Source organism: Haliotis asinina, chromosome 5 (genome assembly GCF_037392515.1).
Source record: "Haliotis asinina isolate JCU_RB_2024 chromosome 5, JCU_Hal_asi_v2, whole genome shotgun sequence".
Lineage (NCBI taxonomy): Eukaryota > Metazoa > Mollusca > Gastropoda > Lepetellida > Haliotidae > Haliotis > Haliotis asinina.
The window spans coordinates 1,725,281-1,739,983 of record NC_090284.1 but is presented as its reverse complement, the minus strand read 5'-3'; the positions used below and the strand labels follow the sequence as shown (position 1 = coordinate 1,739,983).

Sequence of the window (14,703 nt, the reverse complement as noted above, 5' to 3'; positions counted from 1 at the left end):
GGGGTGTAGACCAGGATGGCAGAGACCGTTGAATCCAGGGAGGGAATAGTGGGGTGTAGACCAGGATGGGAGAGACAGTTGAATCCAGGGAGGGAATAGTGGGGTGTAGACCAGGATGGGAGAGACCGTTGAATCCAGGGAGGGAATAGTGGGGTGTAGACCAGGATGGGAGAGACAGTTGAATCCAGGGAGGGAATAGTGGGGTGTAGACCAGGATGGGAGAGACCGTTGAATCCAGGGAGGGAATAGTGGGGTGTAGACCAGGATGGGAGAGACTGTTGAATCCAGGGAGGGAATAGTGGGGTTTAGACGAGGATGGGAGAGACCGTTGAATCCAGGGAGGGAATAGTGGGGTGTAGACCAGGATGGGAAAGACCGTTGAATCCAGGGAGGGAATAGTGGGGTGTAGACCAGGATGGGAGAGACTGTTGAATCCAGGGAGGGAATAGTGGGGTTTAGACGAGGATGGGAGAGACCGTTGAATCCAGGGAGGGAATAGTGGGGTGTAGACCAGGATGGGAGAGACTGCTGACTCCAGAGACAACACTGTGCCACAAGGAACCCTTGAGCAGTTGAACTAACTGGATATCGGCGCTATACAAATATCTAGTTGTATAGTTGTATAAGGAGATTAGACAGTATAAGGAGCCACATCAGGTATTCTCTTGTACACAATGTTTCACTGATGGTACAGTTACACACAATGTTGTCCTATTACACTGATGCACTATTGCAGAATGTTGATCACACTACCACTTGATTGTTCGCTAAGGAGATTTCATGGAGATTATTGAGCTCTGTGGAGCAGACTTATTTCTGTGACTGTTGCTCAAACAAAATGCAGATCTGGTGATGGGTGTGTATTGTATTTATGTGTGCCTGAGTTATCACTGTATGCTTGAGTTGTATGTTCTATCACCATATTCTTGAGCTGTATTATATTGTATCACAGTATGCTTGAGTTGTATATGGTTTCACTTCAGGCATATATTGTGGGTAGTGTTTCTGAGTTTTGTAAAGAGAGGAAAGGGCCAATGTTACACAATGTTAGTAGATCAGTGTTACCCCATCCACCTCATGTTAGCGTGGGAGAAATAGCTGTGTACCCTTCCACTGCAGTCCTCAGGGTTTAGACAGACATGTAGGATATAGGCCTTGTTTATAATTATAGTGCAGAAACACAGAATCTCAGATACAGATAAATGTTTATATCAGAAATAATACCGGAAAACCATTTTCTCCTTTGGAACCCTGAAACGTAAATCATAAACATGTGTAGGGTATCAAGACAACCTCTATAAATATATTTAATCTTTCTGTTGGAAAGATTTCTGACAGTGACTTCTGTCATCTCTGTGTCTGTGGGCTCTCAGCACCAGGAGGCGACGTCAGCATCCCGCCAAAGCCGCCTCCTCATCCCGATGTGATAGGGATGTGCAGAGATACAATGCCAGCTGAACCAGTCAGATGAAAACACTCTTCCTAAGCCCTGTAACATTTATTATTATATAAATACTGCATGGGGTGTATTCAGTGTGCTGCCCCAACACAGGCATCGGCATAATGTCAATAGTTACGTAGCCAATTAGCCCTTCCAGTGGGAGGAGGCGTGTCTGTCTCAGATTAGTTATTGAGTCTTAAACACAATACTTTATGGTCATATTACATAGATCAGTTTTAATACGACTTCTTCTGATATTTATCTATCTTACTGCACAATCACAGGAACAGCATGACTAATAAACATGGGTCAGAAGCCTCTGCTAACAGATGCTGGCAGCCAAGGGCCACAACTGCACAGCTGGCAGCAATGGGGCCACATGTTCAGATAGGTCAGTGGGGATGACAGAGTACATATATCCCTGTTTTTATATTCCTATCTTGAGGAAGCAGTCCCTCCATTCAGTTGCATGAGTGTCAACGGCAGGACAATACAGTTAACACCTGCGACTGGTCAAGACTCTGCACGCCTGGATACCTACAGCCCCTTCCTGGCCTCATGGGAGGTTGTTATGATCTTACTTTTGACCTAAACAATCTGCAAAATCAAGCCTGTTGTGATCTTCTGACAGCATAAACAACACAACACAGGTCTACAGGATCCTGTTGTGATTTGGCAGTGATAGCACCAGCCCCAGACAACACAAAGCATGATATCCCTCTGTCAGGCCACACTAGCTCCTACAAACTAGGGGTGGCCACATTCTCTAGCACATAAGCTTCTTACACTAAAAGAAAGTCATTGTTAGATTATCATCCATTTTTCCCTCAGAGTTAAAAAGAGAGGTGTTTGGTTTCATTTCATTATCTCTTGAAAAATGAAAACATTCGTAAATTTTGGCACTTTAGGACTGCTTTAATCCCAACTAAATTCTTCAACAAAATGCAAAACAACAGGAGGTTATGGGGAGGGAGGGTAGTGATGATAATCTAGTGATTATTTAGTTTGGCTGTATTAACCAGGAGGTGGTGACCAGATGATCCCAACTGGCCTATATCTACCAAGCTCGCTACACGAACCTTGTTGAATTGCACCTATAGTGATTCCTGACAGAGAGACACACACAACAATGAAGGGAGATGCAACACATGGAGACGACAACACATACAGCTAGTCCATTACTCTCCTCCAGTCAAATGACAAGAAATATATTTTCAGAATTTTCTAAATTATGAATACTTGTTATTTTAGTAGTGAATGTATGTGGAGAGTCCTGGACTGCCTACAGTACATGATGTAGATACATTCATTTCTTACCACTGGCCCTAGATCTCCCTTGTTGCCCTTGGGACCTGCAACAAACAAAGTGACAGTTATTTTCCTCAATAGGCTGGTATCTTGTATAAACAAACAATCTGAAGAGAAATATGAACTACTTTGGTCCAGTCATTACCACTGACAGGATTACATGCATCAGATGTGTCTACCATGATACAGCAACAGGATTACATGGATATCTTGACTGACAGCAATTATTTGCAACAGTGTTTGAGAAAAGATTACATTGTATCTCAACACTGAACAATAAAACAACACCATTTAGTGGCTGCTCAAACATGGTCGAACACAAATTATGGCAGCATTAACTAGGTATGAAGCATGATGCTATTGATGACATCAATAGGATTCCTGGCTTGTTTACACAACAGTTAGCCAAGTGATGATGGCTGTCCATTAGAGAGTGTAGCAGAGTTGTATTTAGTAAATAATCTTCTCTAATGGAAACGAAGTTGTGAGGAAAGATGTTGTCAGATACTTTGCTTCATCAGGGAGCAGCGATTGCTGAAGGCAAACAGTCTATGGGGAGGAACAACCACCTGGAGCTCTGGGTGGGAGACACTCAAGTTCACCACCTTTTCAACACATAATATATTTTGTGCAATTTTTCAGAAACACCTGTGACAACTAGGGTGATTCACTCTAAGAAAATGGTTGTAATGTATGTAATTTCAACCTAGTCACAGATACAGACTGTGTGCTGGGCATGCAGTCAACCAACGGACACACCAGGGAAAAACTGACTGACAAAAGCATGGGGAAAACATTCAACACACCACGACATATAGCTTCAGTCATCCATCTGCCAACTGTAACCATTTCTCCATGCTGAAATAGACTTAGATATTGGTCCTTGTAGCAACATGTTCCTGACACAAATCATCCCCTTATCTTCTAAATCACATCCTCTCAATACAAATCTCAATACTTTTCATGCATTATCTCCCAGTCTCCAGGCAATCTGGAATATTTCATCTTCTTCCTGTCAGTCTCACCATCTTTACACGAGTTCCCCCTCTGAACGCCCTCTAATCTCATTCCATAACCTGCCACACTGTCATCTCCAACCCACAACACTCTCATCCCCAAAATATGACAATCTCATTCATCCCTTAACTCCCCCAAATGTTCACAATGTCATGCCCTAAACTCCCATCTGAATCCTACACATCTAAACTCAGTCTCCAACTCACACCAATCTCCTGGCACAAATCACCACTCACCCTTCTACTTAGAATCACCCAGCCGATATCTCCCTGAACAGTAGATAACCATTCATTACTCTCTCCTCCCAAGATTATCCACATACAACGGCCATCTCCCTGTTTCCCTGAATGCAAGTAACCTATATCTTCAAGCGCCTGTTACCAAATGGCTTAAATCAATTTCAGATCTTTATATGTATCAAGTGGCTCGTAACTGCATGTGGAGTATTGACAAGGCGACCACACCACTGGTTGTTGTACATCCCCAGTGTCCTGACGTATGTCTCGCCCATACTTATCAGGGTATACAAGTGTCTGTGAGGGAGATAAGCTCTCTGCCTCATTACTCTGTAACTACTATTAGCCCAGCTCCTCCAATTACACTCAACTCAAATATCTCTATTGCTTTTTCACATTTGTGTGGAATGCGAGACTGCTTGCAGAGTGTGCACCAGAGGATTGGAGAGACTCGATGTAGCAATTGTAGTACAATGTTTCCTCCTCAATTCAGTGACTCTTGATCCAGATAAATCTCATGCTATTGTACCTGCCTCTCCCCTCCAAGCCCTCCCTCCCTACCCCCTGTGGGATGAATCAGGAACTTGATATACAACACCCACAGGGTTCAATATCTCTGACTAATTCTGAAGCAGAATTGACAGAATTTCCCAGTCACTCTGGTGAATTAATCATTTAATTCTTTTGAAGGCATTTTTTTCACAATGAACATTAATTCCATTAATGTAGTTCATAAATTAGTGATGCCGTCAAAGGCGTTGAGTGCAATCACTGATGAGACAACACACCTTGACGCCAGGTAGTCACCAGGTAATACAATAGCTGACATGATGACATTGTTCCACTCAGGTAGGCGTTCACCATGCAGTAACACAATCAGTTCTAAAACCATGTCAGGTAATCAACTCTTTGCATTAAAAATACTACAAATTCTGTGAAAACCGACTTGGTTGCCTGTCAGTACTGGGTATTTGGTGGACAAGCAGAATACCTGGGTGCAGGCTGTTAACATTCTCCTTCACCAAGGATGCTGCTAGCAGTGCCTCTTGTTTCACACACGACCGAAGCGAGACTGATGCTCTACATTAACTGTCCAACATTGCTTGTAAGACATGTAGGGGTCACAGAGACTGGTTCCAAGTATCAAATCTTGTTCATCTACAGACATCGCACTGCCCACAATCCAATGTGTATCAACCCATGGTAACTGCTGTGTCATGCACACATTTTCACCTGCCAATTCCCAGAGTCCTACACTGTCCTTCAACAGGATCTCCTACCCATCCAACCATCACTACCACACAGTTCTACCCATCCAACCATCACTGCCACACAGATCCTCTACCCATCCAACCATCACTGTCACACAGATCTTTTACCCATCCAACCATCACGGTCACACAGATCTTATACCCTTCCAACCAGCACTGTCACACAGATCTTCTACCCATCCAACCATCACGGTCATGCAGATCTTATACCCTTCCAACCATCACGGTCACACAGATCTTATACCCTTCCAACCAGCACTGTCACACAGATCTTTTACCCATCCAACCATCACGGTCACACAGATCTTATACCCTTCCAACCAGCACTGTCACACAGATCTTCTACCCATCCAACCATCACTGCCATACAGATCTTATATACCTTTCCAACCATCACTGTCAAACAGATCCTCTACCCATCCAACCATCACTGTCACACAGATCATATAACCTTCCAGTCATCACGGTCAAACAGATCTTCTACCCATCCAACCATCACTGCCACACAAATCTTCTGCCCTTCCAAACATCACTGTCAAACAGATCCTCTACCCATCCAACCATCACTGTCACACAGATCATATAACCTTCCAGTCATCACGGTCAAACAGATCTTCTACCCATCCAACCATCACTGCCATACAGATCTTATATACCCTTCCAGTCATCACAGTCAAACAGATCTTCTACCCATCCAACCATCACTGCCACACAAATCTTCTGCCCTTCCAAACATCACTGTCACACAGATCATATAACCTTCCAGTCATCACGGTCAAACAGATCTTCTACCCATCCAACCATCACTGCCACACAAATCTTCTGCCCTTCCAAACATCACTGTCAAACAGATCCTCTACCCATCCAACCATCACTGTCACACAGATCATATAACCTTCCAGTCATCACGGTCAAACAGATCTTCTACCCATCCAACCATCACTGCCATACAGATCTTATATACCCTTAAAGTCATCACAGTCAAACAGATCTTCTACCCATCCAACCATCACTGCCACACAAATCTTCTGCCCTTCCAAACATCACTGTCAAACAGATCCTCTACCCATCCAACCATCACTGTCACACAGATCATATAACCTTCCAGTCATCACGGTCAAACAGATCTTCTACCCATCCAACCATCACTGCCATACAGATCATATACCCTTCCAGTCATCACTGTCACACAGATCTTCTAAACATCCAACCAGCACTGCCACACCAATCTTCTGCCCTTCCAACCATCACAGTCAAACAGATCTTCTACCCATCCAACCATCACTGCCACACAAATCTTCTGCCCTTCCAAACATCACTGTCACACAGATCATATAACCTTCCAGTCATCACGGTCAAACAGATCTTCTACCCTTCCAACCATCACTGTCACACAGATCATATAACCTTCCAGTCATCACGGTCAAACAGATCTTCTACCCATCCAACCATCACTGCCACACAAATCTTCTGCCCTTCCAAACATCACTGTCAAACAGATCCTCTACCCATCCAACCATCACTGTCACACAGATCATATAACCTTCCAGTCATCACGGTCAAACAGATCTTCTACCCATCCAACCATCACTGCCATACAGATCTTATATACCCTTCCAGTCATCACAGTCAAACAGATCTTCTACCCATCCAACCATCACTGCCACACAAATCTTCTGCCCTTCCAAACATCACTGTCACACAGATCATATAACCTTCCAGTCATCACGGTCAAACAGATCTTCTACCCATCCAACCATCACTGCCATACAGATCTTATATACCCTTCCAGTCACCACAGTCAAACAGATCTTCTACCCATCCAACCATCACTGCCACACAAATCCTCTACCCATCCAACCATCACTGTCACACAGATCATATAACCTTCCAGTCATCACTGTCAAACAGATCTTCTACCCATCCAACCATCACTGCCATACAGATCATATACCCTTCCAGTCATCACTGTCACACGGATCTTCTAAACATCCAACCAGCACTGCCTCACAAATCTTCTGCCCTTCCAACCATCACTGTCAAACAGATCCTCTACCCATCCAACCATCACTGCCATACAGATCTTATATACCCTTCCAACCATCACTGTCAAACAGATCCTCTACCCATCCAACCATCACTGCCATACAGATCTTATATACCCTTCCAGTCATCACGGTCAAACAGATCTTATACCCTTCCAACCATCACTGTCACACAGATCTTCTACCCATCCAACCATCACTGCCATACAGATCTTATATACCCTTCCAGTCATCACGGTCAAACAGATCTTATACCCATCCAACCATCACTGTCACACAGATCTTCTACCCATCCAACCATCACTGTCACACAGATCTTCTACCCATCCAACCATCACTGCCATACAGATCTTATATACCCTTCCAAACATCACTGTCACACAGATCTTCTACTCATCCAACCATCACTGCCACACAGATCTTATATACCCTTCCAGTCATCACGGTCAAACAGATCTTATACCCTTCCAACCATCACTGCCACACAAATCTTCTACTCATCCAACCATCACTGCCATACAGATCTTATATACCCTTCCAAACATCACTGTCACACAGATCTTCTACTCATCCAACCATCACTGTCACACAGAATATATAACCTTCCAGTCATCACGGTCAAACAGATCTTCTACCCATCCAACCATCACTGCCACACAAATCTTCTGCCCTTCCAAACATCAATGTCAAACAGATCCTCTACCCATCCAACCATCACTGTCACACAGATCATATAACCTTCCAGTCATCACGGTCAAACAGATCTTCTACCCATCCAACCATCACTGCCATACAGATCTTATATACCCTTCCAAACATCACTGTCACACAGATCTTCTACTCATCCAACCATCACTGCCATACAGATCTTATATACCCTTCCAGTCATCACGGTCAAACAGATCTTATACCCTTCCAACCATCACTGCCACACAAATCTTCTACTCATCCAACCATCACTGCCATACAGATCTTATATACCCTTCCAAACATCACTGTCACACAGATCTTCTACTCATCCAACCATCACTGTCACACAGAATATATAACCTTCCAGTCATCACGGTCAAACAGATCTTCTACCCATCCAACCATCACTGCCACACAAATCTTCTGCCCTTCCAAACATCACTGTCAAACAGATCCTCTACCCATCCAACCATCACTGTCACACAGATCATATAACCTTCCAGTCATCACGGTCAAACAGATCTTCTACCCATCCAACCATCACTGCCATACAGATCATATACCCTTCCAGTCATCACTGTCACACAGATCTTCTAAACATCCAACCAGCACTGCCACACCAATCTTCTGCCCTTCCAACCATCACTGTCACACAGATCTTATATACCCTTCCAAACATCACTGTCACACAGATCTTCTACTCATCCAACCATCACTGTCACACAGAATATATAACCTTCCAGTCATCACGGTCAAACAGATCTTCTACCCATCCAACCATCACTGCCACACAAATCTTCTGCCCTTCCAAACATCACTGTCAAACAGATCCTCTACCCATCCAACCATCACTGTCACACAGATCATATAACCTTCCAGTCATCACGGTCAAACAGATCTTCTACCCATCCAACCATCACTGCCATACAGATCTTATATACCCTTCCAGTCATCACAGTCAAACAGATCTTCTACCCATCCAACCATCACTGCCACACAAATCTTCTGCCCTTCCAAACATCACTGTCACACAGATCATATAACCTTCCAGTCATCACGGTCAAACAGATCTTCTACCCATCCAACCATCACTGCCATACAGATCTTATATACCCTTCCAGTCATCACAGTCAAACAGATCTTCTACCCATCCAACCATCACTGCCACACAAATCCTCTACCCATCCAACCATCACTGTCACACAGATCATATAACCTTCCAGTCATCACTGTCAAACAGATCTTCTACCCATCCAACCATCACTGCCATACAGATCATATACCCTTCCAGTCATCACTGTCACACGGATCTTCTAAACATCCAACCATCACTGCCTCACAAATCTTCTGCCCTTCCAACCATCACTGTCAAACAGATCCTCTACCCATCCAACCATCACTGCCATACAGATCTTATATACCCTTCCAACCATCACTGTCAAACAGATCCTCTACCCATCCAACCATCACTCCCATACAGATCTTATATACCCTTCCAGTCATCACGGCCAAACAGATCTTATACCCTTCCAACCATCACTGTCACACAGATCTTCTACCCATCCAACCATCACTGCCATACAGATCTTATATACCCTTCCAGTCATCACGGTCAAACAGATCTTATACCCATCCAACCATCACTGTCACACAGATCTTCTACCCATCCAACCATCACTGTCACACAGATCTTCTACCCATCCAACCATCACTGCCATACAGATCTTATATACCCTTCCAAACATCACTGTCACACAGATCTTCTACTCATCCAACCATCACTGCCATACAGATCTTATATACCCTTCCAGTCATCACGGTCAAACAGATCTTATACCCTTCCAACCATCACTGCCACACAAATCTTCTACTCATCCAACCATCACTGCCACACAGATCTTATATACCCTTCCAAACATCACTGTCACACAGATCTTCTACTCATCCAACCATCACTGTCACACAGAATATATAACCTTCCAGTCATCACGGTCAAACAGATCTTCTACCCATCCAACCATCACTGCCACACAAATCTTCTGCCCTTCCAAACATCACTGTCAAACAGATCCTCTACCCATCCAACCATCACTGTCACACAGATCATATAACCTTCCAGTCATCACGGTCAAACAGATCTTCTACCCATCCAACCATCACTGCCATACAGATCTTATATACCCTTCCAGTCATCACAGTCAAACAGATCTTCTACCCATCCAACCATCACTGCCACACAAATCTTCTGCCCTTCCAAACATCACTGTCACACAGATCATATAACCTTCCAGTCATCACGGTCAAACAGATCTTCTACCCATCCAACCATCACTGCCATACAGATCTTATATACCCTTCCAGTCATCACAGTCAAACAGATCTTCTACCCATCCAACCATCACTGTCACACAAATCCTCTACCCATCCAACCATCACTGTCACACAGATCATATAACCTTCCAGTCATCACTGTCAAACAGATCTTCTACCCATCCAACCATCACTGCCATACAGAAAACTGAGATCATATACCCTTCCAGTCATCACTGTCACACAGATCTTCTAAACATCCAACCAGCACTGCCTCACAAATCTTCTGCCCTTCCAACCATCACTGTCACACAGATCCTCTACCCATCCAACCATCACTGCCATACAGATCTTATATACCCTTCCAACCATCACTGTCAAACAGATCCTCTACCCATCCAACCATCACTGCCATACAGATCTTATATACCCTTCCAGTCATCACGGTCAAACAGATCTTATACCCATCCAACCATCACTGTCACACAGATCTTATACCCATCCAACCATCACTGTCACACAGATCTTCTACCCATCCAACCATCACTGCCATACAGATCTTATATACCCTTCCAAACATCACTGTCACACAGATCTTCTACTCATCCAACCATCACTGCCATACAGATCTTATATACCCTTCCAGTCATCACGGTCAAACAGATCTTATACCCTTCCAACCATCACTGTCACACAGATCTTCTACTCATCCAACCATCACTGCCATACAGATCTTATATACCCTTCCAGTCATCACGGTCAAACAGATCTTATACCCTTCCAAACATCACTGTCACACAGATCTTCTACTCATCCAACCATCACTGCCATACAGATCTTATATACCCTTCCAGTCATCACGGTCAAACAGATCTTATACCCTTCCAACCATCACTGCCATACAGATCTTATATACCCTTCCAAACATCACGGTCACACAGATCTTCTACTCATCCAACCATCACTGCCATACAGATCATATATACCCTTCCAAACATCACTGTCACACAGATCTTCTACTCATCCAACCATCACTGCCATACAGATCTTATATACCCTTCCAGTCATCACGGTCAAACAGATCTTATACCCTTCCAACCATCACTGTCACACAAATCTTCTACTCATCCAACCATCACTGCCATACAGATCTTATATACCCTTCCAAACATCACTGTCAAACAGATCTTCTACTCATCCAACCATCACTGCCATACAGATCTTATATACCCTTCCAGTCATCACGGTCAAACAGATCTTATACCCTTCCAACCATCACTGTCACACAGATCTTCTACCCATCCAACCATCACTGCCATACAGATCTTATATACCCTTCCAAACATCACTGTCACACAGATCTTCTACTCATCCAACCATCACTGCCATACAGATCTTATACACCCTTCCAGTCATCACGGTCAAACAGATCTTATACCCTTCCAACCATCACTGTCAAACAGATCTTCTACCCATCCAACCATCACTGCCATACAGATCTTATATACCCTTCCAAACATCACTGTCACACAGATCTTCTACTCATCCAACCATCACTGCCATACAGATCATATATACCCTTCCAAACATCACTGTCACACAGATCTTCTACTCATCCAACCATCACTGCCATACAGATCCTATATACCCTTCCAGTCATCACGGTCAAACAGATCTTATACCCTTCCAACCATCACTGTCACACAGATCTTCTACCCATCCAACCATCACTGCCATACAGATCTTATATACCCTTCCAAACATCACTGTCACACAGATCTTCTACTCATCCAACCATCACTGCCATACAGATCCTATATACCCTTCCAGTCATCACGGTCAAACAGATCTTATACCCTTCCAACCATCACTGTCACACAGATCTTCTACCCATCCAACCATCACTGCCATACAGATCTTATATACCCTTCCAAACATCACTGTCACACAGATCTTCTACTCATCCAACCATCACTGCCATACAGATCCTATATACCCTTCCAGTCATCACGGTCAAACAGATCTTATACCCTTCCAACCATCACTGTCACACAGATCTTCTACCCATCCAACCATCACTGCCACACAGAGAACTATCCCCAAACCACCCAGCAGTCACTGCCATCTCTGGTTTCATGTGACGGGTAAAGGGAATTAAAGAGTGATGAAACAAAGCATTAGCAAGCTCTGCCAACATAAATACAATTAGAACATGTTTTTGGTGTTTTTATCGCTGACTTGTGATCCTGACATAAGTGGTGAGGAGGAAACAACAGAGCATTACTGGGTAAAGAAGTGATAAGCCATCACCTCCGATGTAGAGGAGGAGCCAGATGTGGGCTTTGTACTGTAAGGCTTGGAGACAGGCCTGGTGGGGGCGGCTGTTCCTGGGAGCTAGACACTGGCAGACAGGTGGCACCGGCCCATCACAATTGCTGAACTCACAGCCTACACATTTAACTGTGGAAATTCTGCATAAAACTTAAACGTCTGGAAACTGGATTATATGGTTGTAGATCAAAGGTTTAGGCCTGCTGTTGCCTTCAGAGGAGGAAATTGGTTCTCTAGGCACTGCCATGATTGTGTCAACAAACAGGTTTATTCTTGATGTTATCAGCATCTTTGTAGACTTGTGTTATGAATAGATACAACCAGTTTGATGGGTTGCAACTTCTTCATTGAGAAAAGATTGATACTTGACCCTAACTGTGAAGAAACTGGCAGTGTTTACCTCTCGCCTTCAGGCAACAGATTCCAGCTATGTCTACAAGGCACGTATGCATCTGAACCAAAAGCTAGGGATTGATGTTATGAGCCTCTATCTTTCATTGCCATATCAACATGTTTGTGTATTTGGTATTTTGTGAAACAGGTAAGAACATTTGAATTATTGCAAAGAATGGCTGGTTGAGAGCAGATCAGTTCCATTGTGCTCATGGACGAAGAGAGCTGCAATACCTGGTCTGATGTGCCACAAGATGTATAATTTCCTGCCTGCATTGCAGGAAGTAGTAGACAGCACGAGGGAGGGTTCAGCCTCTATTTTTACCTTGATTAACGAGGCAGCATCATGCACAGGTATGACGAGGAGGCACAGCTGCCACAGACTGCGACCATTACACAAACATGCAAAAGTAACAAATCGATTATGACTTGATTTCTTGCTGCTGACATTTTTAACTGGAGAAGATGCTTTGAGCCATGGCGTCTTTTGTATAACGCTTCCCCCAGGTGGGACCCAACCTGCTTGAACAGCTTCCAAGAGGATGCCTTCATTCATTCATCCCACATCTATAATGAATGGCATTCATGTTCGATTTTTTGTTTCATGTTGCAGACTGAACTGAACACGTTGGAAAGTCTGGTCTGACTGTAATGAGGGCTGTCACAAGACACTCACAGACAGTGGGGCTGGCTGCTGGGCCAACCAGTGACACACACTTAAACATTGCTGCAGAACTATTTCATGTAATGATCAAAACAGGGAACCAGCACTAGATGTACAAGTACACTAGTATCATGTGCTTCAATGTACAATGGGTCAAAAGTTGACAGGAAAATCTGTGACATTCAAAGCCTGTGTTGAAATAAAGCTATAGTTATCATGCAGAGAAAGAAGTGCATGTATGTCTTGTATGAGTCAGTGATCAAGGGCTGATGTCAATGGATAAGAGGAATGTGTTTCCTGGCAACCTGGCAAGGAACCAAATGCAACTGCCCAGCCTTAGAAAGTGCTGAAGGATTATACCATATACACTCACAATAGATCCAGAAGGATTATACCATATACACTCACAAGAGATCCAGAAAGATTATACCATATACACTCACGACAGATCCAGAAGGATTACACCATATACACTCACAAGAGATCCAGAAGGATTATACTAAATACACCCATAGCAGATCCAAAAGGATTACACCATATACACTCACAAGAGATCCAGAAAGATTACAACATATACACTCACAACAGATCCAGAAAGATTACAACATATTCACTCACGAGAGATTCAGAAGGATTACACCATATAAACTCACAACAGATCCAGAAGGATTATACCATATACAAGGGACAACTGATCCAGAAGGAAATCGGTACACCAACCCAAACAGATTCAGAAGGACTGGAGAAGGCAAGAACACCTCAGTCTCTAGGCTGGTTTTTCAACAAAAATAGCAAGTGTAACAGATGCAAACATGTCAATGTATGATTACAAACTGCACCCTTCCTTTTCTCTAAAAGCTTAATGGTGCTTGACTTCCTGATATACATCCCATCTGAAGTTAGGAGTGGCTGGAAGTATATGTACCTACACACCTACTTGCAGCAGTACGTTAGTACCTACACACCTACATGCAGCAGTACGTTAGTACCTACACAC

General features: G+C 43.6%; 2 protein-coding genes across 2 annotated transcripts in view; one reads left to right on the top strand and one right to left on the bottom strand.

The window, feature by feature from the left end:
• LOC137283671 (cytochrome c oxidase subunit 6B1-like) overlaps positions 1–14,703 on the top strand; it is a 292,498-nt gene that overhangs the window by 162,568 nt on the left and 115,227 nt on the right. The window lies entirely within an intron of this gene.
• The window catches only part of LOC137284243 (collagen alpha-1(XXIII) chain-like), a 132,919-nt gene that overhangs the window by 64,327 nt on the left and 53,889 nt on the right, over positions 1–14,703 (bottom strand). The window contains exons 3-4 of the mRNA XM_067815977.1: positions 2,759–2,793; positions 1,225–1,251 (exon numbers count right to left, since the gene is read on the bottom strand). Coding sequence (XP_067672078.1) covers positions 1,225–1,251; positions 2,759–2,793 — 62 coding nt within the window. The remainder of the gene's footprint in view (positions 1–1,224; positions 1,252–2,758; positions 2,794–14,703) is intronic.